Source organism: Tyto alba, unplaced genomic scaffold (assembly GCF_018691265.1).
Source record: "Tyto alba isolate M040663 unplaced genomic scaffold, T.alba_DEE_v4.0 Super-Scaffold_1, whole genome shotgun sequence".
NCBI classification, from domain to species: Eukaryota; Metazoa; Chordata; class Aves; order Strigiformes; family Tytonidae; genus Tyto; species Tyto alba.
The window spans coordinates 10,944,095-10,966,396 of record NW_024881261.1 but is presented as its reverse complement, the minus strand read 5'-3'; the positions used below and the strand labels follow the sequence as shown (position 1 = coordinate 10,966,396).

At 39.8% G+C, this 22,302-nt stretch overlaps 1 protein-coding gene across 2 annotated transcripts; it reads left to right on the top strand.

Moving 5' to 3' along the window:
* The first annotated feature begins 467 nt into the window (after positions 1-467).
* ACSL5 (acyl-CoA synthetase long chain family member 5) lies at positions 468-19,874 on the top strand. 2 transcript variants are annotated; one of them, XM_009973963.3, is made up of 21 exons: positions 468-627; positions 6,461-6,646; positions 7,207-7,315; positions 7,977-8,041; positions 8,119-8,220; positions 8,552-8,651; positions 9,866-10,044; positions 10,734-10,766; positions 10,986-11,037; positions 11,606-11,679; positions 12,133-12,210; positions 12,417-12,551; positions 12,839-12,973; positions 13,047-13,142; positions 13,688-13,760; positions 14,718-14,806; positions 14,887-15,003; positions 15,455-15,598; positions 16,530-16,631; positions 16,992-17,063; positions 17,477-19,874. In XM_009973963.3, exons 2-21 carry the CDS (start codon positions 6,491-6,493, stop codon positions 17,615-17,617), a joined length of 2,052 nt encoding a protein of 683 aa, XP_009972265.3. In that variant the 5' UTR covers positions 468-627; positions 6,461-6,490; the 3' UTR covers positions 17,618-19,874. The 2 variants fall into 2 exon arrangements, with proteins under 2 accessions (XP_009972265.3, XP_032844425.2); XM_032988534.2 differs by lacking the exons at positions 468-627; positions 12,133-12,210 and having other exon boundaries at positions 6,391-6,646.
* Positions 19,875-22,302: the final 2,428 nt, after the last annotated feature.

Sequence of the window (22,302 nt, the reverse complement as noted above, 5' to 3'; positions counted from 1 at the left end):
AAAAACCCACAACAAAACAAACAAACAAACAAACAAAAACAGAAAACCAAACAAACCACCAAAATCAGCAGCAGAAATGGGGATCCAGCCCACCAGCAAATATGTTACAGCAGTATATGAGAAATACTGTACTCAAAGCATTTTGTTGGTATTATAGGCTACAAAGCTCTGCTCATCTTAATATACAGGCAGCTCTAAAGGAAAAATTGTTATTATTGAGAGTACAGCTTTATATACGGAGAAAATAATAGAAACTAGGCTAAAAACAATGTTATAAATACAATTTCAAAAAAATTATAGTCTGCTTTTCACCTAGCTCTATCAGAAATGTGTAAATTTCAAGCTCTTTTCATCAAAAAAACTGAAGTACTTCCTCCGCGTTTTGTGCTTGGTTTTTTTCTTTTTTTTTTTTTTTCAAGCCACTTCTGTTCCCCCATGCAAGTTCCTCCCATTTACAAGCTCCCTTCCCAGCATGCTTTTCTGCTTGCTCATTTATTTAAACCGGAGAGAGGGAACTAGCTGTATTTTTTAACATGAGCGTTACCTAGTTGGTGTTTGCTACTGTGCTCATAAGGCACCTTTTTACCTAAGGAAAAGAGATTGGCTTCCCACCCCATCTTCAAAATGGTATGTGGTTTTAAGTTCTTTTTTCTGTATTCACTTAGAAATATTTTCTGTAATTAAGTTCTGTTTTAAATTTGTTATATTGTTAGTGGGCTTGCTTGTTGTTAATTATACGGGTTTTTCTATAACCTAGGTGGAAGTGCAGTGATTAGCTGTAGGGTTCAAGATAACGAGCTTTTCAGGAGCCCACTAGGAAGTCTCTGGTAGTATGCTAACAGTTACATGTGAACCTTAGTCTGAGTTAATTTCAGATACATATTTGCTCTTTGCTCTTCCTACTGTAAGTGCTGTAATTATATGTAGTGATAGAATACATTAGTACCTAGAAGTTTTTAGTGCTACCTTCTCTCTGTGTAGCTATGTGAGGTGCTTAATGATGGTATTCTAGCTTGCTTAGGAGTTCTAGAAGAATTTTCAAGTTGAGCTTTAGTTCTAGATCTTTAAACTGTGCTTGTTGTGTGCTTAGAAATAATCTCCCATTAATATAATACTGATGCATGCAGGTTTTACAAGAATGTGATCTTGTGTTACCTAATAGGATAAACAGTACATGTAACCCATTATACTGTTTTTTTAAATTTTTCAAAATTTCAGCGGGCTAGTTGAACATGTTCTGTCTTTGAGTAGGCAGTTTTCACAGAGAAAACCTGATGTAAAAAAATATATGTGAAAGCTCGGCTCTTCAATTTCTCTGCCAAAACTACATTTAGTACTAAGCAATGTCATGATGTCATTGCTCTCCTGATGGAGGGACAGTAATATCAGACATTGTAAAATTCTTTATAAAAAAATAGCCTTTCTGTGTAAGTATACTGAAAGCCCAAGGTCTATAGGTTCCATGAGCAAGGCCCAGAAATAGCCTGTAATATGTAGTCTAAAACCACAGAGCACTATACTTCCTGAAAGTAAGTCACTGAGGCCTCATTCTTTCTCACCACCTAGCAGAGTGCTTCTCCGCCAAGATCAAAGGGTACTTGAACTGTTTGGCTCTTACTTTCATAAGAGGTACTCTGAAAGCAAAGGCTAACTAAAGTGTATTTTAGGATTAATGCAAGTTACTGTGGATTTTGCTCTGTGGTTTTTACATGGCTCTGTTCAGCAGTCACTACTGAGCTTTTGTACTTTAAATTCTCTCTGGATGCTAAAAGTTAGATTTTCCTAAACCCTGCAGAACACAAGATTTCTCCTTGCTGCAGTTGGAGGAAGATGGGATATAATGCTTCCAAGGAGTAAGAACTGGCAGTGGCTTACATCTGCAAGACACCAGGCAAGAGTTGCACTGTATAAGCAAATATAAAGAGTAAGCTACTGGTGCTTAACTAATTAGTGACCCCAGTGTAGTTGTCTGTACTCTTCCTGCTTGAAAAGAGTCAATGTTACTTTACTAATGCTGATCAACAAGTTCTCATGATCACCTCAAAAACATATGCAAACTGTTTCTTAGGCAAACTTGAAACAATCAATGTAATTCTAGGAAACATTCTCCCTTGAAAACATTGCTTCTGAAATTGTGCAAGTATCAGATTGCTATGCTTTTTGTAAAGAACTACTGTGATAGATATGACACTGACTTCTTTCTTTGTACTTATGAGCTTGGAAGAACAAAGCTCAGTCACTTTCCAGTGGAGAAAATCTCCTGACATGGAGAGAGTAGAGAATAACTGTTTCATTCCTTTGAGTGAGTGAATGAATTGCTGGGGGGACGAGGGTATTACAGTAGGAATGAGAATATGTACTCCTGAACTCAAGGCTGTAAATGGTATCACTGTAATCTCTTCTGATAAAAACGAAGCCTTTGCACTCTGGAGCCTAGTGCATCTTATCCTTGACCATTGATCAGGGCAGACAACCTAAGTACACTTTAACTGTCTAGAATCTTATTGCACAAGAGGCCTAACAGGTGGTTTGAGACATCCTATGCATTTTGTGTCTTTCTGGTCACTAGGAGCTAAGCTCTTCAAAATTCAGGTGTTTCAAGCACTCCACCCCACTCCCTGAATGCTTAAGAAAGCAACTGATGCTAAGGCTTCCCCTGCAGTGGAAGCTGGTATCTGTCAAAAAATGCTCTGGCTTTCTCTCATGCTGCACTGAGCTGAGTTTTCTCTCAGTTGATATAGATCTGGTATTATGTATGTGTAGGGCATTTGGATTTGTGCGATAAGCTCTGGTTACCGTTGCTCCATAGGACAGATCTAGGGTAGAGCTGTTCTCTTCCCATGGACAGAAGACTGTCAAGTACAGGCTCCTGTCCTCTCTTCTAACTCTTCTGCTTTGAGGGCAGCAGGATTAAGTGGCTTTTGGAGGATACCAGAGGTGATTAACTAGGAGTGACTTGGATTTAACAAGTACAGTAGAAGCTCTACTGTAACTGTCCTAATGCTGGGATTTGAGGCAAATTTGGGGACAAATCTTATGCCACAACTTGAATAATACACCCTATATACTTTCATGGGAGTGACTAAAGCCCGTTTGAGGAAATACAGCAGGAAAGTAAAACAAAACACTGTCACTATTCTGATCATAAAGTAGGGGAATTGAAAATAGTTTTTCAGATATGAAAAGCACTTTTTTTATGTATTGCAAACAAGATCTACGTATCTGTGCTTTTTTTGACACACCTAACTTCCATAGCTTTAAAGGATGTTTGCTTTTTGCTCTTGCATGTATAGTCTTATTCAGTGCTGTAAGTGGGCTAATGAAGACAGTTACTAAAAAAAAACCAAAACAGACCTAGAAGCAAATGAGTGTACAATACTTCTCATGCTTTAGAGAGAAACTTGTCAACAAGTCTTTCTTTAAATTAATAATCCATTTGACTCATAACTGAAAATTATCCTTGACTAGCTATAGGGATGCTGGTTCGATTATACTGGGATTAGACTACTGTCTGGTTTCTCTTTCTCTCTATACAAGTGACTTGTGGAATCAATTCAGAATCTGAAGGCAGAAGCTTTGCTGCATTTAATCATCTTCAGGTTTTTCAGTGTGATCAGGTGTTCTCTATGGATTTTGAGTTGTCTGCTCCAAGCATCATCCTTCGGGGACTAATGTTTGGTCTTCCTAGATGCCTTGGCACAAACTACCTTGAGTGTGAGTCAGTGAGGAGATGAGGATAACCTGATGCAAAGGTTTTCAGTGGTTTATCTACTGCTGCATGGAGCATGTGGGGTTAGTGGGTTCTCTAATCCTTACCAAAAAAAATGTCAGACAAGTGTCCTCTGTTAATTTTCTGTCAAATAAGTCCATGTAACAGACAGTAGCTATTTGTGACAATTGCACTGATCTGTCTGATTAGGCATTGTTAATGCTAAGCAGTATTAATAAGTTATAGTAGAGGACTTCATGCTATAGACATGATCCCCAGTTCTGTTTACTACTTCTAGCACGATACATAAAGGAAACCAATATTTCCTGGTTTCTAGGAAATTGTCTTAAAATTACCATTAAAATGAGCACAAGAGCACATTTCAGCCTTTAAAACTGGTAGAGCTGTACAGCCATGTAGTGTCTTCAGTTGCCTGCCTATAACTCTATTCTCTTACTGCTGAGTGAAAAATTTTATGTCCCAGTAAGAGCAATCTAAAATGCACTAAGTGCAAACTCCTTCTGGCCTATCTGAGGACAGGGAAAGACTGGGAAATAATCCAAATTGATTGCTATTAGTCAAAATTCAGGGCAATTGAACATGAATACTCTGGTATCCCTCTAAAAAGATGTGAGAATAGATCTGCCAAGGTCTAGTTTTGCCAACTTCTAACAAGCTAAGCTTCCAACATACAAATGGTGCAAATGTGATTTCCTCTGTCATTTGGATCTAGTAGTGGGCTCTGAGGTAAAGGAAAAATGTTTGTATATCCAATTCCTCTTCATGCTGGAGAGCTGAGATGCCTCTACCGAGCTGCCTCAGTGTTCATGCTATAATATAAAAAGTGACTTGTTCATGTTAACAAAAGAGGAAGTGGCTGGCTCACACCATAAACCAGATATAGTTTAATCACCTACAGAAATCTGTTTGCTAACTGCTCCAGTAATGGGTTACAAGGCCAAAATGTATAAATTGTGAAGAGCAGCTGATTGCTGAAGAATTCACCTTCAGTCTTCTAAACAGAGCAGTGATAGAAACTAAACTGTTAAGTGGCTTTGTCCTGAATGTAAACTTGATCAGCAGGCCTGGTTTTAGTTTGTTTTTTTTTTTTTTTCTCGGAGCTCAGGTGATAAAGGCCTAAAGGAAGTGTATGGAAATGGGTGATGTCCTGTGCTGCAGAAAGAGCAGGTTTGTGCTTCCTAGGTTTGATATGCCAATATGATACTGGCACTGACTGTCAGTCAGTGCAGAGCGCCAAGCACATTTCCTGCCTTTCTTGCTGTAGCACACTTTTTGGACTCTCAATACATGAAACCAAGGTCATGAGTTTCAAGGGCACGTTGTAACTAAGCCTTAGAGTAGAAGAGTGGTCTAGGGAGTTAATACTTTTCAGATACATAAGTGACATGCTTTGGCAGCTTGGACTTCATGACAAGCCTCTGAGGTACCCTCCCTTATCCAGATGCTGAGCAGGAAAAACATGACTTCTCACCAGAGAACACATTAGGATTGCTGATTAACACAGCCGCCGGAAACTGAAAACTACAAAACCATAAACCAAATATGGGTGATCCAACTCTGGTCAGTCTGGGCTCAGAGATATACTGATTTAGGGGCCTGGCTGAATTACTAGCTGTTTAGAAAATACCCTTTAATTATAATTCCAAGAAAGTTGAAGGTAACTGGAGCCCATTGTTCCAGAATGCCCGGTATTCTTCCTGTACAGGAATATAGTTGCTAGTTGACATACTATCTATTGACCCAGTTCCCCTGATTTGTATGAAGGAATTTGAAAGGGTGTGGTTATTCATCTTGCAAAGTGTGATGTGCCATGTCCTGCATAGCTATTTAGATACTAGCAAAGATAAGTTGGTGAGATCTGAGTTGATTCAGAGAAAAAGCAGTCACCTGTGCTAGATTTGTCTCAGCCATTCAATCTTAAACATACCAGAACATTTTAGAGATTAAAGCACTTGCTTCTAAGGGAGGAGGCTGAGGTCGATATCTTTTTGTCTCTTCTAAGAAATCCTGCATTCTCAGTTTTTGCTTCCTTGCACTTGAAGGAAGAGACTGGAGGATGCAAGCAGCAGAACTGCCTTTTTATTTCCCAGCTAGACTTCCACTGCACACACTGACTTTCAGGTCACCACTTCCTAGCAGAAAGTAATTTCACAGTTTTGACTTGTGCCATATCTCATGCTGAACACACCTTCACTGTTTGAAATAATTGTCCAGCATAAACCCTGCTTTCCAGTAAGAGCAGCTGATCATGAAGATACTGCTTGTCCTGAAGACTCGTATATGTAGGAGTAACAAACATATAATTTAGCAATACCCCCTCCTATTGGACAGCTATAATATTGAGATGTTTTCTTACTTCCACTACTCACATCACTGAACTGTAGGCATTTTTTGTTTATACTTAATTTGGGAAATTATATACTGGTTTTCCCCAGGCAGATTTTTATTCTTGAATAGAAAGAATTGACATCCGTTCCTTGTCTGACTTCATCAGGCTTCAGCTTTTTGTGAAGGTGGATGCAGCATGGATTAAGATTTATGGGGACAGGTGTCTTGAGATCTCTTAAGAGGCTTAAACCATTGCATAAGCATGCTTCATTATTGTACCAGGACTCGTTAGGGGCAAAATGCTGAAATGATTTGTAGTATTGCTTAACTACTTAAGTAACCATAGCTCATAGGCAGTGAGTGCTTCTAACTCATGTCTACTAAATCTCCTGTTTGTTTCAGGTTCAGCTCTGGCTCCATTGATCCAGCACAATGATCTGGATACTTCAAGTCTTGTTCTCACCGCTTCCAACACCAGCATTGATTAGTCTTATTGTATGTGGAGCTGGCATCTTTCTGTGGGTGATAAGCAGGCCAAAACCTGTTTTGCCTCCTGTTGACTTGAACAAGCAGTCAGTAGGAATTGAGGTAATACTTACTCTGCTTGTAAGTATGGACTGTTTTTGAGCATAATCTGAATACTGATGCATTCTGACTCTGAGTATCAGTGGAAACTCTCCCGCCTAATATACAGAGTCTTCTCTCCCAGGTGTAGAGCTAAATAGTATGGTGGGAAGAAGGAAAGTCTCAAGATACTAAGAGTAAGAAATAGAAGCTCCTGCCATCAGAGTTAGGTGGGATTTTTATCAGATGGCCTTGGCTGTCACTGACTTTTTTTTTTTTTTTCTCTGTATTGTAAATGCTTTGCATCAGCTTTTAGGCTGGTGCTAGACTTCATGTAACTAGGCAAGTGGTAGCACTTAATCTTAGTCAAGGTCTCTCTAATAACCTGTAATTGAATATTAATCTAGGCCATCTAGAAAATTCCTCTGCATATGACTGAGTAGATCAAAATCAGGAAGGAAAATGAGACTTCCCTAACAATGCAGTGCTAGTGAAATGCTTTAAAGGGGATTGCTGAGAGAATGGCTGAGGAACAAATGACTGCATCTGTTCTGTACTGTTCCATAACTATGTTCTTTTTCTAGGGAGGAGCCAGAAGAGGTGCACTCTTGACAGATAATAACCTTCTTTCTTACTACTTTGAAGATGGTAAAACCTTGTATGAAGTTTTCCAGAGAGGACTGCATGCTTCTGGTAAGCTTTGCATCTGCTAGTTAGTACTTGCCTATCACAAGTACATAAAATTATTCCAAGCTCTTTTGACTTGCCTCTTGTCTGTAGTAATAATTCAGGCTAACAAAAGCTTTCCTAGACTTCTGTGGGGTAGAGTGACAAGTGACCATATTTTTCCCTTCCCCCCATTGATTTAGATGCAGTCTTAACTGGCAGACTGGGTGGCAACAAACATCAGAAGCTTAAGATGATAGAGTTCAGTGGAGTCAGCAGATACTAAGCATCAGAAGGAGTTGATGGGGAAACACATTTGCTTTGTCTTGTGATGTGGGTTTAGGTGTAAAATTACTGCCTGCTTACAATGGGTATGAATTCGCGCACATGTGCCTTCAGGGGTTCCATGCATAGAAATATGTGATAGTTTGCAAGCGATTTTAATCTCATGTAGGTTGTGAAATGGGAAAATATCACTAGATATTGGAAGTATTGATTGTAAGGATAAAGCCAACAGCCTTACAATCTTTGGTTTGGGTAGTACTTAATTATGGACAGTGCACTTCTATGCTCCATGCAGTTAGCTGGATGTCTGACTGAAAATATTTCCCACTTAAAGCGTTGCATTGAAGTTCTATTCAACTTCAGTACAGAGCTTTACACTCGCTTTTCTGAACTCTTCCATTAGGAAATGGCAACTGTTTAGGCTATAGAAAACCCAACCAACCTTACCAGTGGCTGACATATAAACAGGTGAGTATTGTACATGAAGATAATTTAATTTGAGATACTGTCCTGTAACACTAAAGTGGAGCAAAATTATTTTACAGGTTTTGGACAGAGCTCAATACCTGGGATCAGGGCTTCTGCAAAAAGGATGCAAACCATCATCAAACCAGTTTATTGGCATTTTTGCTCAGAACAGGCCAGAGGTAAGCAACAAAATGAATATTATTTTCCAGAATATTCTGATACCTTGGGGAGAGAGGAGGGTCTGTATTTAAATAGCTTGAGGCCACATGAAGAACAATCACAACTGGATTTTCCATTCCCAGTTCCCTTATTACTGACTGAGCACATACCATGCCAGGCATGCAATACAATGATATTGAACCCTCACTATGCTAACAGTCTCATGGACATGCTCCTTACACAGCCCCCACTACTATGTGTGCATGGGCTAGTCAAGCTGTATGAAATTTGTTCGTAATCCTTTCTTGTGAGCTGCTAGATTTCCTTAGCTGTACTGTTTTCTCTCTTTAGTGGATCATTTCAGAGTATGCCTGCTACACTTACTCAATGGTTGCTGTTCCACTCTATGACACTCTGGGGCCAGAGGCCATTGTATATATTGTTAACAAAGGTAAATATTGACATTATGACATTCATAATGATTTCTCTAAGAAGCTTTGTTTTGAGAAGACTGAAGTTCAAGGGCATTTGAAGCAAAAAACAGAGTAGCTTTAACCTTACTGCTCTTATACTTCTATAGACACTTAATTTCTGTAAATGAAGCTGCTTTGCAGGGGACATGGTTCAATGTTTAGAAGAAGACAGTGGGATTCCCATGCCTCCCAGTATCTTGAGTGCAAGTCCACTGAAGACCTGATAGATCCTGTGGACCATCCTGCAGTCAGAGTGCTCAACTATTTGCTATTTGAAGTTTAGCAATCTTGAACTCCCACACTGCCAAACAATCAGACAATGCAGACAGGCTTGCATGCAAATTAAGACTAGATGTGTGTGTCTGATTTAAAGTTGTAGGAAGAGTGGAGGAAGGAGTCCTAAAGACATGCCTAAATCTATTTAATCTGGTGAGGGCCTGTTCTACAGAAGCAACAACTAGCATGCCATCATGGAAGAAACTGATGAGGAAACTTCAATAATCTTCAGACTTTATCCCCCCAGTCTTAGAGGAGTTATGGGGGGAAAAAAATATCCACTACTGTCACAACAATCTAGGATCCAACCCATAAACAGGATTTCCCAAGTAAAATAACTTCAACAGTTATGCTGGTGAACCTTGCAAACAGGTCTTGCTTGGGACTACACAGCTGTGACTCACTAGGCTAACGGGGAATGGGCATGTTCAGGCAAATCCAATTCCTCTGACAACTTAATGGGAAATGCTTCTGTAATTGCATAAAACTCTTGCATATGCAGGGAAGCTGAGGCATTAACTCAAGTATTTTAGCTACCTCTTTCAAACAGGTCTAAATTTCTTTAGATTTAACAAAGATTGCTAAACCTAAACAATCAGTGAGGACAGTTATGAGCTTTTATGACAATATGAGAAGTTTAAATGCCTATTTGGACTGTGACTGAAGATATATGTCTTCAGTTCCTCAGTATTTGCTCTCACTTTGTATAGCTAGAATCTCAAGTTTGCCCAGTCAGTTGACCATGACAGGAGGAACCTTCTTAGCACTGTAAGCCAACGACTGAATCCATATGAGCAAATGCAAATGGCTTTAGAACAAATCAATGCTATGTTCTAAATGTATGTGCTACTGAGCTGTCACTCACTAGCCTCATGTCTTCTAAACATACTTCTAAAATGTAATTTATTTTCTGTAGCTGACATAAGCATAGTGATCTGTGACAAGCCTGAGAAGGCACAGACCTTGCTTGAGAACTGTGAGCAAGAGAAGACTCCATGTCTGAAGACTATAATTCTCATGGATCTCTTTGATAAAGAGCTCAAGAACAGAGGAACTAAAGTGGGAGTTGAAATTCTAGCACTGCAGGAGGTTGAGGTAGGTGACTAAAGGCTTCTGCTTGATCTTGCAGAGGAATACCTTGCCAGCTAGACATCTGGACCTCCTCTGGCAACAATAACACTTTAATGTAAGCATTATCCAGTTGTCACACCTGTACCTGAGATCTTGATGAGGAGCCATTTTGAAACAATATATTTAGCCAAATGGACTTGCAGACTTCAAACCATTAACTAAAGTTGTGTCTGTGTTGTGGGCAGTCAGTATGCATTAAACTGAAGACTTCCTTAGCTTAATTCATGGTGCAGTTGTAACAGGATTTGTCAGACTTCTAAGCTGGCAGTTGAGTCTAAGTGAAACTGTAAGTGCAAATTACTGGCTGCTTTGACATCCCAATACTAGGCTTAATCTTCCAGTTACTATGAATACATATAAAGTATGAGATGTGGCCTACATCAAATAAAATAAAATATCCCCACTCAGGACTTCCAAATTCCTCAAGCAGTTCTGATCACTTTCTACACATTCAAATTCATGCTTTTCACAACCCCAGGAGTCAGCTTTTCCAAGTTGCATGTATTAAATTCAGGAAGACCAACATCCCTCTGAGAGTATCAAGAGACAAAGTAAAAACAAGTGTTGCAATTCAATTGCAATTACCTATCCATGTGTTGTTGTTGCATGTCTTTCTGCTGCAATTGCTAAGCTGTGTTTTTTCTCTAACACAGGAGCTGGGAAGAAACAACATCAGAGAACCAGTTGTAAGTATCTCTGTGGAACAGTTTAAAACTTCTAAAACTAGTCTCTGAAAACACCTTTTGCCATGCTGCTAGTGGAGGATGCTGGCAGGGTTTTTTTGTATCTTGTCTTGCTGTTTCCAGACAGAATTCCTGGTTCATTCCACTTTAGGAAGTGTATGTAAACACTGATAAGCAACATAATCCTTACTCTGTTGACCTTATGTGGCTTTTTCCTTCTAGCCTCCTAAGCCTGAAGATCTTTGCATCGTGTGTTTTACTAGTGGAACCACAGGTAAGAGAATATATAGTGATGTTTCTCCACTAAAGCAATCTCACTGTGCTGAAAGAAATAGCTTTCCAGCGCACACACACAGACAAAAAAGGTAATTCTAACAATATAGAAGTAAATCAGTAAATTAGCAGTGTCAAGCCACTACTGCAGTTTTACTTGAGACGTTATCACTACCAGTCAAGTACACTAAGATAAAGCTGCTTAGAGCTGGTATGAAGAATAGCCAAATTCTTATTGTCGTACCCTATGAAAAATACAGTCTTAATGTGAAAGAGATTGTTTAACTGTGTCTGTATTCTGATTCACAGGGGCTAGAGAAACATCTTGTTTCAGGTTTCAGCTTTCTCTATGCTACTCCTAATTACTCTGCTGTTTCAGTAGACCTTTCCTTTATATAATATCCATAGCTGAAAGCACTCAAGATGAGGCATATTTGTGATCTCCTAAGACAAGGCATGCCATGACTGAGCCTAATGCCAAGACAGTTCAAACTGAGCCAAACAAGACATGGGAAACCGACAGCAGCAGCAGTCATAGATACCACTGACTTTGCTTGATCTCTCCAAAGGTAACCCTAAAGGAGCCATGCTGACACATCAAAATGTTGTTGCAAATGCTGCTGCCTTCCTTAGAAGCACAGAGGTAAGCTGCTGCTACTGGTGATCTCTAGGCTATGTCACTCAGTCATGAAACTAGCTTTAATGTGGGCATTTTCTAGAAACCATTCACTCACAGCAAACTCATGCTTTCCTAAGTGCCCATATTTTAATGGGACAAAGTAATCTAAGAAACTTGGTTTAACCTTGAGCAAGAACTTCTGCACAGTTATTCTAGAATGAGTCAGTCCTAAATGCCAAGAGGACTAAACTACCTTATTTCAAGTCTTGCCAAAACATTAAACTAACCTTGACATAGTATGGATGAGTTACAGCTGCAAATTTTGAAGAGGCGATGGATGAGCCTGAGTTGTTTCAGTCATTTGAAGTGTCTATTTCAAAGTATCCGAATTGATCCAAACTTTATTCACTTTCTACTTAAGAGAAACTCAGGCAGGCATATGGAGTGGTAACCTATTTCTATTTCTTTCCCCTCTAGAACACAGTTGAATGTACAAGTTCAGATATCACCATGTCCTATCTTCCCTTGGCTCACATGTTTGAGAGAGTTGTACAGGTATGTACAGATGTATGCATGTGAGCTTCTATAAATCAAATTACAGTAAAAGGTATGATAGCCATCTGTATTTCCTCAAAACCTATTCACACAGGAACTTTCCTAGCATTGGGCACTGGAAATCATGCTGCTTTCCATAGACAAATAATTTTGGCTAATGAAGCTAGGAATTATTCTTGACTAATCTTAGTCTGCTCAATTTTCAGACTGTGGTCTACAGCTGTGGAGCAAAAGTAGGCTTCTTCCAAGGAGATATCAAGTTGCTAACAGATGACATGAAAACCTTGAAACCAACACTATTTCCAGTTGTACCAAGACTACTCAATAGAATATATGACAAGGTATGTGAGCAATTTTAGCTAAATTATTTTTGTGATCATATATCTAAGCAAGCATACAAATTTAAATTAATACTGAAAAGCTAGAAGGATCCCTATCTGTCAAAGCTATGGCTGAAGTATGTCGGTACCAGCAAAAATTAGTGTTGCCTCTTGGTTCATCTAAACTATGGCAGTAGTGATGACAGACCCTAGAACATTGGAGTAAGATATGTTGCCTCCTAACAAAGCAAGAACTGGAGGTACAGATGTGAATTAAAGCCAATAGCCACTGGTACGTTTCCTTGCAGATACAAAGTGGTGCAAAGAGCCCAGTGAAACGGTGCCTGTTAAACTTTGCTGTGATTATGAAGATGGCTGAAATAAAACAGGGCATAATTCGAAATGACAGCATTTGGGATCAGCTAATCTTCAAAAAAGTTCAGGTAAGTTAATCCAAGTGTAAGTAACATGAGCAATATAGTATTGGAGGATCTGATGGTTTCTATTTCATTGTAGGAAACCATGGGTGGAAGAGTGCGTATAATGGTAACAGGCGCAGCCCCTATATCTCCCTCTGTCCTGACATTTCTTAGAGCAGCATTAGGCTGTCAGGTAAGCTGATTTTTTTTTTTTCTTAAAGTAAGACCTATTTGATTATGCCTAAATAAGTGATCAATGATACAGCTGTGGTTCATCCTGGGTTGTTCCTGGGGAGATTGCTGTCAGTCTTCAATATTTACAGGCTGCTTGATTTGAGTTAACTGTAAGAGGAATAAAATTCTTCAGGGAAGGCTTCAAACTACACTACCAAAAAACTATCCTGTAGGCTCTGGGAAGAGGAATAGAGCATTAGAAACAGGAACATGCAGCACTCAGTCAGGCAGCTGCCCCTAAGCTTTGTGGCTTATCCTGACAGTCAATGAGATCCCAATGTAGTACACTTGAAAGCAGAGTTCAGAGAATGAGGTGACCAAAGCAAAGTTTGGATAGGTGAATTTGAAGAACATCGCACTGCACCAATAAGACCAAGAAGTCTTAAAGGCTGATTATCTTTGCTTCCTTCCTGAGAAGATGACTTGAGCACAGGCATAATTGAAAGTGAGCTTTTTCACACTAAGGACTTAGGCTTCAAAGAGTATTCATCCTTTCTCACGCAGATTTTTGAAGCTTATGGCCAGACTGAATGCTCAGCAGGGTGTACTTTCTCAATGCCTGGAGACTGGACAACAGGTATGCTGGCTGAGACTTGAAACTCTCCCACAGCTGTCAACAGAAAGTGGCACTCGAGCTTAGGTGCTTCACTGCTTTCAGTTCAATGAAAGTTAAATCCTGGGTATTTAACATCAAAGTGATTCATGGTAGCAACAGTCATCTGTATGCTTAATAGGTACCAAAATTCTTGACTCAAGTAGGTGAGGATCTCTTGTGTAAAGTGACGTAGGTCAGCTTAGACCCTGTTCTAGTGTACAGGAAAGGAGTGTCTGTGCAGATTTAAGCAAACTGGACAAGGACTTCCCAAATGGCTTCAAGAAGCTAGCTTTAGCTCCCAGGTAACTTGTTTTACTTACATAATTATGACTCAAATATCACACATGATACTTAACCACTTCCCTGAAGGACTACCTGATCTTGAAGATTTAGCTTTCATCTTAGCAAAGATGTTTTAAGTACTGGGTATTCTAAATTCAAGCTCAAGTCACCATCTTTGAGAACACAATAACTGCAGAGCACGAGGATGAATACAAGGGCCTATGAGGGAATTCTGTGGAGGCATGTGCAGTACATGGTTGGTGTGGATGATTACATCAATAAATGTTTCTAAGCATTGAGACTTAGCTGCTACTTATCCTGCATTAATTAACTGTCTGAAAATGGCATTACGATAACTTTATTGAACATCTGGTGTCAGATTCCTTTAAAAAATATTGGTTCTTGTTAAAGCAGAGATCAAAAAGCCATTAAGTATCTGCTATCACTGGAGCCTTTCATATGTAGGAGGCACCCAAGTTTTCCCTTCAAGACCTAGTCTTTCTAGATTTAGATCAAATAGGGCCAACTGCTAGCAGAATCCCCAAAACATAATTGTCCTTGTTGGTGTGTGTGTGGTTTTGGTTTTTGTTTTTTTTTTTTTTTTTTTTTTTGTTTTTTTTTTTTTGTTTTTTTGTTTTTTTGTTTTTTTTCTCCTAGGCCATGTTGGAGCCCCTCTGGCTTGTAATATCATTAAACTAGATGATGTGGAAGAAATGAACTACTTCTCTTCTAATAATGAAGGCGAGGTAGGTGTCATCTCCTGTGTGTGTCAGGAAATACTGAAACATAAGACTTGGTGACTAACAATGTTCTGTGCTTGCTATAGGTCTGCATTAAAGGACCAAATGTGTTCAAGGGCTATCTGAAAGACCCTGAGAAGACAGCAGAAGCAATTGATAAAGATGGCTGGCTCCATACTGGAGACATAGGGAAATGGTTGCCAGTGAGTAATTGCTTAATATAAACCATCCCTTGGATGTGAATTCCTGGCTAGTTTATAGTAATCTGAAAGGCTGGAGAAATGAATTCTAAGATAAAAGCCTTACACGGTATTTTGTTATTACTCACTAAGTAACTCCAGGCAAAGCTCCAAAGACCAACTAGGTTACAAGATCTCAAGTAACACCTGCTGGGCCAGTAGTTAAGACTATGTCACTTCCACAGTGAAAAAAAAACGAGGTGTCTTGGTTTCTGTCAGAGGAGAATAAAGGACCTGTCTAATGTCCTGAGCTAACTGGAGAAATTAGACAAAATGCCCCTTCTCTGTAGAAAGCAAAGACCAGTTCCAGACTAGCATGTGCCTTTCATACAGTAAAACCAAACCTACTATATTCTACTTCTTATAGAAGCAAGACAGAGACTTGAAACTAATGTCCTCCACCTTTAACATCTAGAATGGAACGCTGAAGATCATTGATAGGAAGAAGAATATATTTAAACTTGCACAAGGGGAATACATTGCTCCAGAGAAGATAGAAAATGTCTATATCAGAAGTGCTCCTGTAGCCCAGGTCTTTGTACATGGGGAAAGCCTCAGGGTAAGTGATGTTAGGACCAAGCATTCTGCAAGATTCCTCCCCTGATGAGTTCTGGAAGACTGGGGCACAAAAATGTAGCCATGTACAAGAGCCCTTGAACAAGATATGTTCCTGAGAGTGCCATGTTTATAGGAATATCCTTTCAGACCTATAGCCTTCTCAATTGACACCAAAGAGGAGAACTTGGCATCAAGTTGCAAGCTGGGTAAAGGCTATTTAAATACTTGTATGGCATTAATATGTCAGGTCAGCTCCGTACAGTTCAGAATCACAGAATACTTTGAACTGGAAGGGATCTTTAATGGTCCAACCCACCCTGCAATGACCAGGGACATCTTCAACTAGATCAGGTTGCTCAGAGCCCCGTCCAGCCTGACCCTGAATATTTCCAGGGATGAGGCATCCACCACGTCTCTGGGCAACCTGTTCTGGTGTTACACCACCTTCATTGTAAAAAAACTTCTTCCTTATAGGTAGTCTAAATCTACCCTTTCAGTTTAAAACCGTTACTCCTCGTCCTATTGCAGCAGGCCCCACTAAAAAGTTTGTCCTGATCTTTGTTATAAGCCCCCTTTAAGTATTGAAAAGCTGCAATAAGGTCTCACTGGAGCCTTCTCTGCAGGGGTGGTTCTCCACTCCTTTGCCACAGAGATGTCACCTTTACTAGCAGAGGCCAGTCTTCAAGCTGTAAATCAGCCGAAAGTAATTGCTGGAGCATTCAGCACTTGTAACAAACTGCATTAGTAAAATTACTGCTGTCAGAATTCAGACAAGTGACTTCAAAGTCCTTGTAACTACCTTCCAAACTGGAAATGGATGGTGATGTAGATGTGGCTTGTTGTAGAGACACTGTCCACAACGAAGTTCACATACAGAGTAATTTCAGATGCCTTATATTGGTCTCAACATAACTACTTCCACTTGTTTTCAGTCTTTTCTAATAGGTATAGTGGTTCCTGATCCAGAGACGCTTCCAGAATTTGCAGCAAAATTGGGTGTAAAAGGTTCCTATGAAGATGTCTGCAAAAATCCAGTGAGTAGCTTTGTTTTTAGTGGGTTACAGATAGAAATTAATTCTGAAGTAGTCTTGCATTGCTTTGACTTCATTCTACTCGGCTTTTTGTAAATTAAACTGGCTTACTGCTGAGTGGGTCATGTAGAAAGCCTTACAGTAAAAACGGGAACTAATTATAGGTGTCTTGATGTTTCAAGGACTATCACTGCTTCTTTCTGAATGATAGGTATGATCTTGTAGTGGCCTTAATATGAGGAATCTTGAATGTTGAGATATGTACTTGTATTCGTGCAACCTTGGTTTTCACTGACTCGGCAACGGGTATGGTCTTGAGTTGCAATTACAAAATGTCAGCTTTACCCACTCTGTTTCTTCCAGTCAGTGAAGAAAGCTATTTTAGAAGATATGATCAGACTGGGGAAAGAGGCTGGCCTTAAATCCTTTGAACAAGTGAGTATTTTCAAATCCTGCTTGTCACAAACAACTGTGTTGCTAATGCAATGGCCAGGAAGTCTTCATTCCTGTTTTTTGCTGTGCCAGGATGGGACCTTAGATGACTGATTGAAGTAGGCAGTGAAACATTGACTGGCTGCCTGTCTCTTGACCAAGAGACAGGTGCCTGTACAGGCCAACAGTAGCAGGTGCCATGAGATGGAGTGGGGGTTCACCATAGGCTACAGGAGCTACCCAGCCTATCTTCTTGATGTGTCAGCCAAAAGGAATTTGCCTTCCACCAAAAACCAGTTTAGTTACTGGAGCTCCTGAGACTGAGTTTGTGCACTGAGCTCAGGGAAGCTGGGAAGAACTGTTGACACTTACATAAATACTTAGAGGACAAGTGCTAAATCATTTTCTCTTAATAGGTTAAAGACCTGTACATCCACACTGAGATGTTCTCTGTAGAAAATGGACTCTTGACACCAACACTGAAGGCAAAGAGAGCAGAGCTTGTTAAACTCTTCCAGAAGCAGATTGAGGCCCTCTATTCAAGTATGCAGGAATAAGTGGCCAGTTTAATTTAAACCGCATGGAGTATATAAATCTGTGACACTACATGACCTATGGAGAATACAGGCATGAGTGGAGGGGAGCAAGGAGAACTTAAACATATTGTTTTTGTTATCCTGGGAAAAATTCCTTTCAGATGAAGATGGCTATCGTATAACTGACAACGAGCAGCATTCACATCTTGCAGGACTAAGCATCAGCTGCCTGGGCAAAGCCAGAACATTCATCTTCCTTGGACTGTGACTGAAGAGCAAAAACACTCAAGAGCCTCAGCCTTTAAAAGGCAGTTGTATGCACTTCTCACTGTTGAAAGCAGATCTTGTTTTCCTGCTCCAAGTATGAACTACATTGTGACCTTTTGCGGACTGATCTGCAATCAGACCTAAACTCTTTTCTGCAGTTACGTGGTTTGGGGGGAACTGGGGGAGGTAGCTGAAAAACCAAGCGCAGGAAAACACCACTTCACTTTCCACTCAAGATGTTATAACCTATCTCAACTCAAGCTGTCACAATATGAATTGGTGCTTAACATCTCTTCAGCAATTACAGAAGTGAATTTCTTGTTCCTAGCCCTGGACCACACTGTAGAGGTTGTTTATAATGAAATGAATAGTCTGGCATCAGCTGGTTTACAAAGTATATGTGTCAAAAGCAAACATAGTTTAGTAGGGGTCACACTGGATCAGTTTTTGCATGTGTTCTCAAATGCAATGGCAGTCATAAAGCCTCTACACTTACTAATTTGAGCCTAATAAGGGGAAAACTAGCTGTCATTCCTAAGGATAGAGAATGCAATAAATTGTAACTGCATAATCAAACCAAAGACTGTGTGAGTGACATGTCTGCTGCACCCAGCCTGTCAGCTGCAAGGTTTACTGCTGGCTGGTTACATATAGCTGCAGCCAGAACACAACTGCTGCAGAATGTTAACTTTCCTACTCTGCCATTGCTCAGCCACAGCTCAAGCCATGAGGCAGTAAGATAATGTCAGTCTAGATGTTGATCTTCTACTCTTGTAGTAGGGTATCATGTGCATAAATTCATTCTTCCATGAAATGAGGCATTTTCTAGGACTAAAGCTGCTTCTGTAGAAAACTATCTAGGCAACATGAGTACCGTATCTTTAGAATCATGTTTTCCATAAGAGTATGCTGTCTCTGGTCAGTTCCTCACTGTCCCTGTAGTAGTCTGCTCTATCAAAGGGTGAGACAGTGCTAACAAGGATGTAACGTGGGGGAAGAGCACATGTAGCTTTCGTGTGCCCATTCTCCTTGTCTGTGCCAGATACTTACAGCTAGTAGCTGTTCTCTATTTAATGTTCTTGGTCAGATATCCCAAAATGAAAGCAACCAGTAGATTTGTTGGTCAGGAAAGACCCACCCTTGCTGGGAGGGATCTCTAGCTTTGACTAGTAAAAGCAACTGACCCAATTCTGTTTCTAGTCCAGGCCCAAAGACCTTGACATTTTCAGGTACCTGTTGTGTCACTTATTGTGCTTATCCTAACCTGAGGCTATAAAGGCTTCTAAGATTCTGAAAGTACATGTAACTATCCTGCTCATCTTTCCCATGCTTCCTTAAAGCAATGTGACTTAAAAGTTACTGATGGCTTAATCTTCTCCCCAGTCTTACTCAGGGGAAGAAAAAAAAAAAAAAAAAAAAAGGAACCAGAGGGAAGAAGAAATGTATACTGAAACTGGTTGTGGGTTCAGATGAGCAATTCAGCTGGGGACAGTGAATCCAGTGAAACTGAGATCCGCATAAACTTGAGGTTGAATCCTGTGATGCTACCTGCTGTAGTGCCTGGAAAGTACTTTGTTTATTGTATCAACAAGTGAAACCTCTCTCCAGAGATCTGCTTGGATGTGGAAGCGCAGCACCAGCTGTGGTGGGCCCTTCAGCTTGCAGTGTCCAGATATGAACCATGGTGCTTCATTCAGCATAAAGAGATCTCTTATTTGTGAACTGAGTAAAGAATGCCCACTTTTCCATGGAACATCTCAGAAAGTAGTGACTTTGTACAGGTTGCTTTCTAATAGAGCAGAGATGCTTTCTCTTTCAGAAGAGGAAACATCTCAATCTCTGAATTTGGTTTGCTCTTAATGGCAATTAGGCTTCTTCTCATAGTGGCAAACTACAACGCTTTAGATTTTTCATGTCTGTAGCAACTGCTAGTAGCTATTATAAAGATGGAATTGAATGGGTAATGGCACTGTCTGAACAATAAACTACACCTAGCAATTCCAAGTGTAAATTGGTCTGAAACTGGTCTCTTGAGTGCCACTTCTGCCAATATGAGCTGCTTACACAATATAGATCTGAAGTGAAAACAGGAGTACTTTAGGTATGCTTGCATTGAAATGGTGCAAAAATTATTTCAGGCTATAGTTTGAGCACTAAAGAAAGCTACAGCAGGATTGAAGCACCGTTATACTCAGTGACAAAGATTTGATGTAAGGATGGCTATAGGTACAATGAAGTTCAATTCTCTGCAACATTTTTCCCATGATACAGATTGGCACTAAAGTAACATGCAGATTTCTCTACTTGCTTTAAAAAGCTCTTAAGTAGTAGCTGTCCATGATGAATTGATCCATTTGGTCTGCAGTATAGAGATGTATACATGCTGAACGATGAGATACCATGACTAATAAAAATACGATTCACATAAGGCAGCTATTTAATATGAATGGTGATAATATATCTTTCTTATACTTAACAAATTGGAAACACCTCATATGTACTGCATCAGGAATTAGACTGCTGATTTCAGCTCTCCAAATCATGTAAGAATTGTGTACCAAAATACAATTTAAGTGTCTTTCTATCTCTGTGAAATAATCCCTCTGCCTGGAATTTACTAATTACTGGTTGGTCTCTTCTGTTCCTGATCCAGAGAATAAGTGCTCAGAGGGAAATACTGACTCTTAATTCATAATTTTGCTTTAATGAGGTTCTTATTTCAATCAACAAGATAGCTCTAGAATCATTCTCTAATGCCATAGCTAGGCAACTCAATTGTAAAAACTAAATAACCTGCAAATCCTAGCACGGAAAAACCTGGCTTCCTAGAATGGGAAGTTCTCTTTTCTCTCCCTGGTCACTACCTTGCATTTGTAAAACTAACTGTATGGAAGATGGTTAAACTCTAGCATGAGTTTGTATTTGCTCAACTCTTAAGAGATCTGGATTAAAATCAGAAGCCTCTTGGTTAGTACTACTGAGGAGGAGAGAACTCTTCCATCATTGATTTCTTTTACTATTGGTAATCATCTCAGATACCAGGCATGAAAATGCCTAGGCTAGTCTTCTGCGCAGCCTACTGTATATGGTAATCTAGCCCCTTCCTTGTTATCAACTGAGACACTCAGCACAGTCAGTGGCTTCTCTCTGTAAAGGTGAGTCTCTTTGGACTGGAGGCCAAAGCAAGGGCAGATGAGCAGAAAACAAAATTGTCACTGATTTCGTGGTTGAACAGGCTGCCTGAGATGGTAATTTAACACGGCCAGTATTGCTTGCTTTTATGACAGATCCTGCTTCTGCGTTGGTGCAAAAACGGCCCAAAGTAGGTTGCTATTTCTTACTAGCCTTTATCATTGTTTTCCTTTAAATAGGAGGGGAAGGTTCCACTTTAGTATGCAGTTACCCTTACTTTCCATCATACTAGAGCCTGAGTTAGGCTAGCATGGCATTGCAAGTCTAGACTTGCTGTTAGACAATGGAAAGGATGCAAAACTCAAAATTTTAAATAAAAGGAGTAATTCTTCCCTCAGGGAAAAGCAAGAAGAGTTCAATAAAGCTAACTGCTGTGTGAAAAAGACACTTGCTTTTTGCTTCTGCCAGAGCTGGCTTCTCTAGGGATTTGAACCTGAAAGAAAATCAACTGAATTCCCTGATGAATCACTGCAGAACACAGCACAGCTATGTCAAATCTATACCTGCTCCTTTCCTTAATAAACAAAGGCCTTCTTCCAGCAAAAAGCAGGGAGTGGGGGATGAAGAAGTTAAAAATAAAGACAGACTGGGATGGTAGAAAGGAAGGAAAAGAAAATCTACTAGTATTAAGAATCAACAGTTCCTCAGAGGTGCTTTGTCTTTCAACTTCACACTCTGACGCAGTTGTTTTCAGCAATGGAAAGACAGCTTGTATTTTCTTGGCTGCAGAATCTCTGAACGCCTTTAAGAGGTATGCATTTTGTTTTGGCTGGTTGGTTGTAGGCAACTTCACTGTTGAGTGAAGGTGTTGTAATGGTAAACAGAAATACCAGTTACCTGTGCTAAAAAAAGGGAACAGGTGGGACTGAAGTTACAGCTACAAGGAAACAAGATGAAAGTATCTAAAAAAAAAAAAAAAACAACCCAAAAACATATAGAGTCCATTTCAGATTATAAGTGCACTTCTGAAGCAGAGCTCCTGGTCATGCTGTAGTTCAGCATAGGGTGAGCCTGGTGTGCAAAACTCTGCTCAAATCAAAGATGAAGTAAGAGTTGAAGATGCTCTTCAACTACTGAAAGATATCCAGTCCCCCATGAACAGGCCACAGCTTACATAAATTCTCCCTCTAATAGCTAACAATCAACTGTGGCCATTAGCACTGTTACTCTGTTCCTATTACACTCCTGTTTGCTGCCTGCCACTATAGATAGCAGCTATTTAATAATTTTAAAGTCAAGATCAAGAG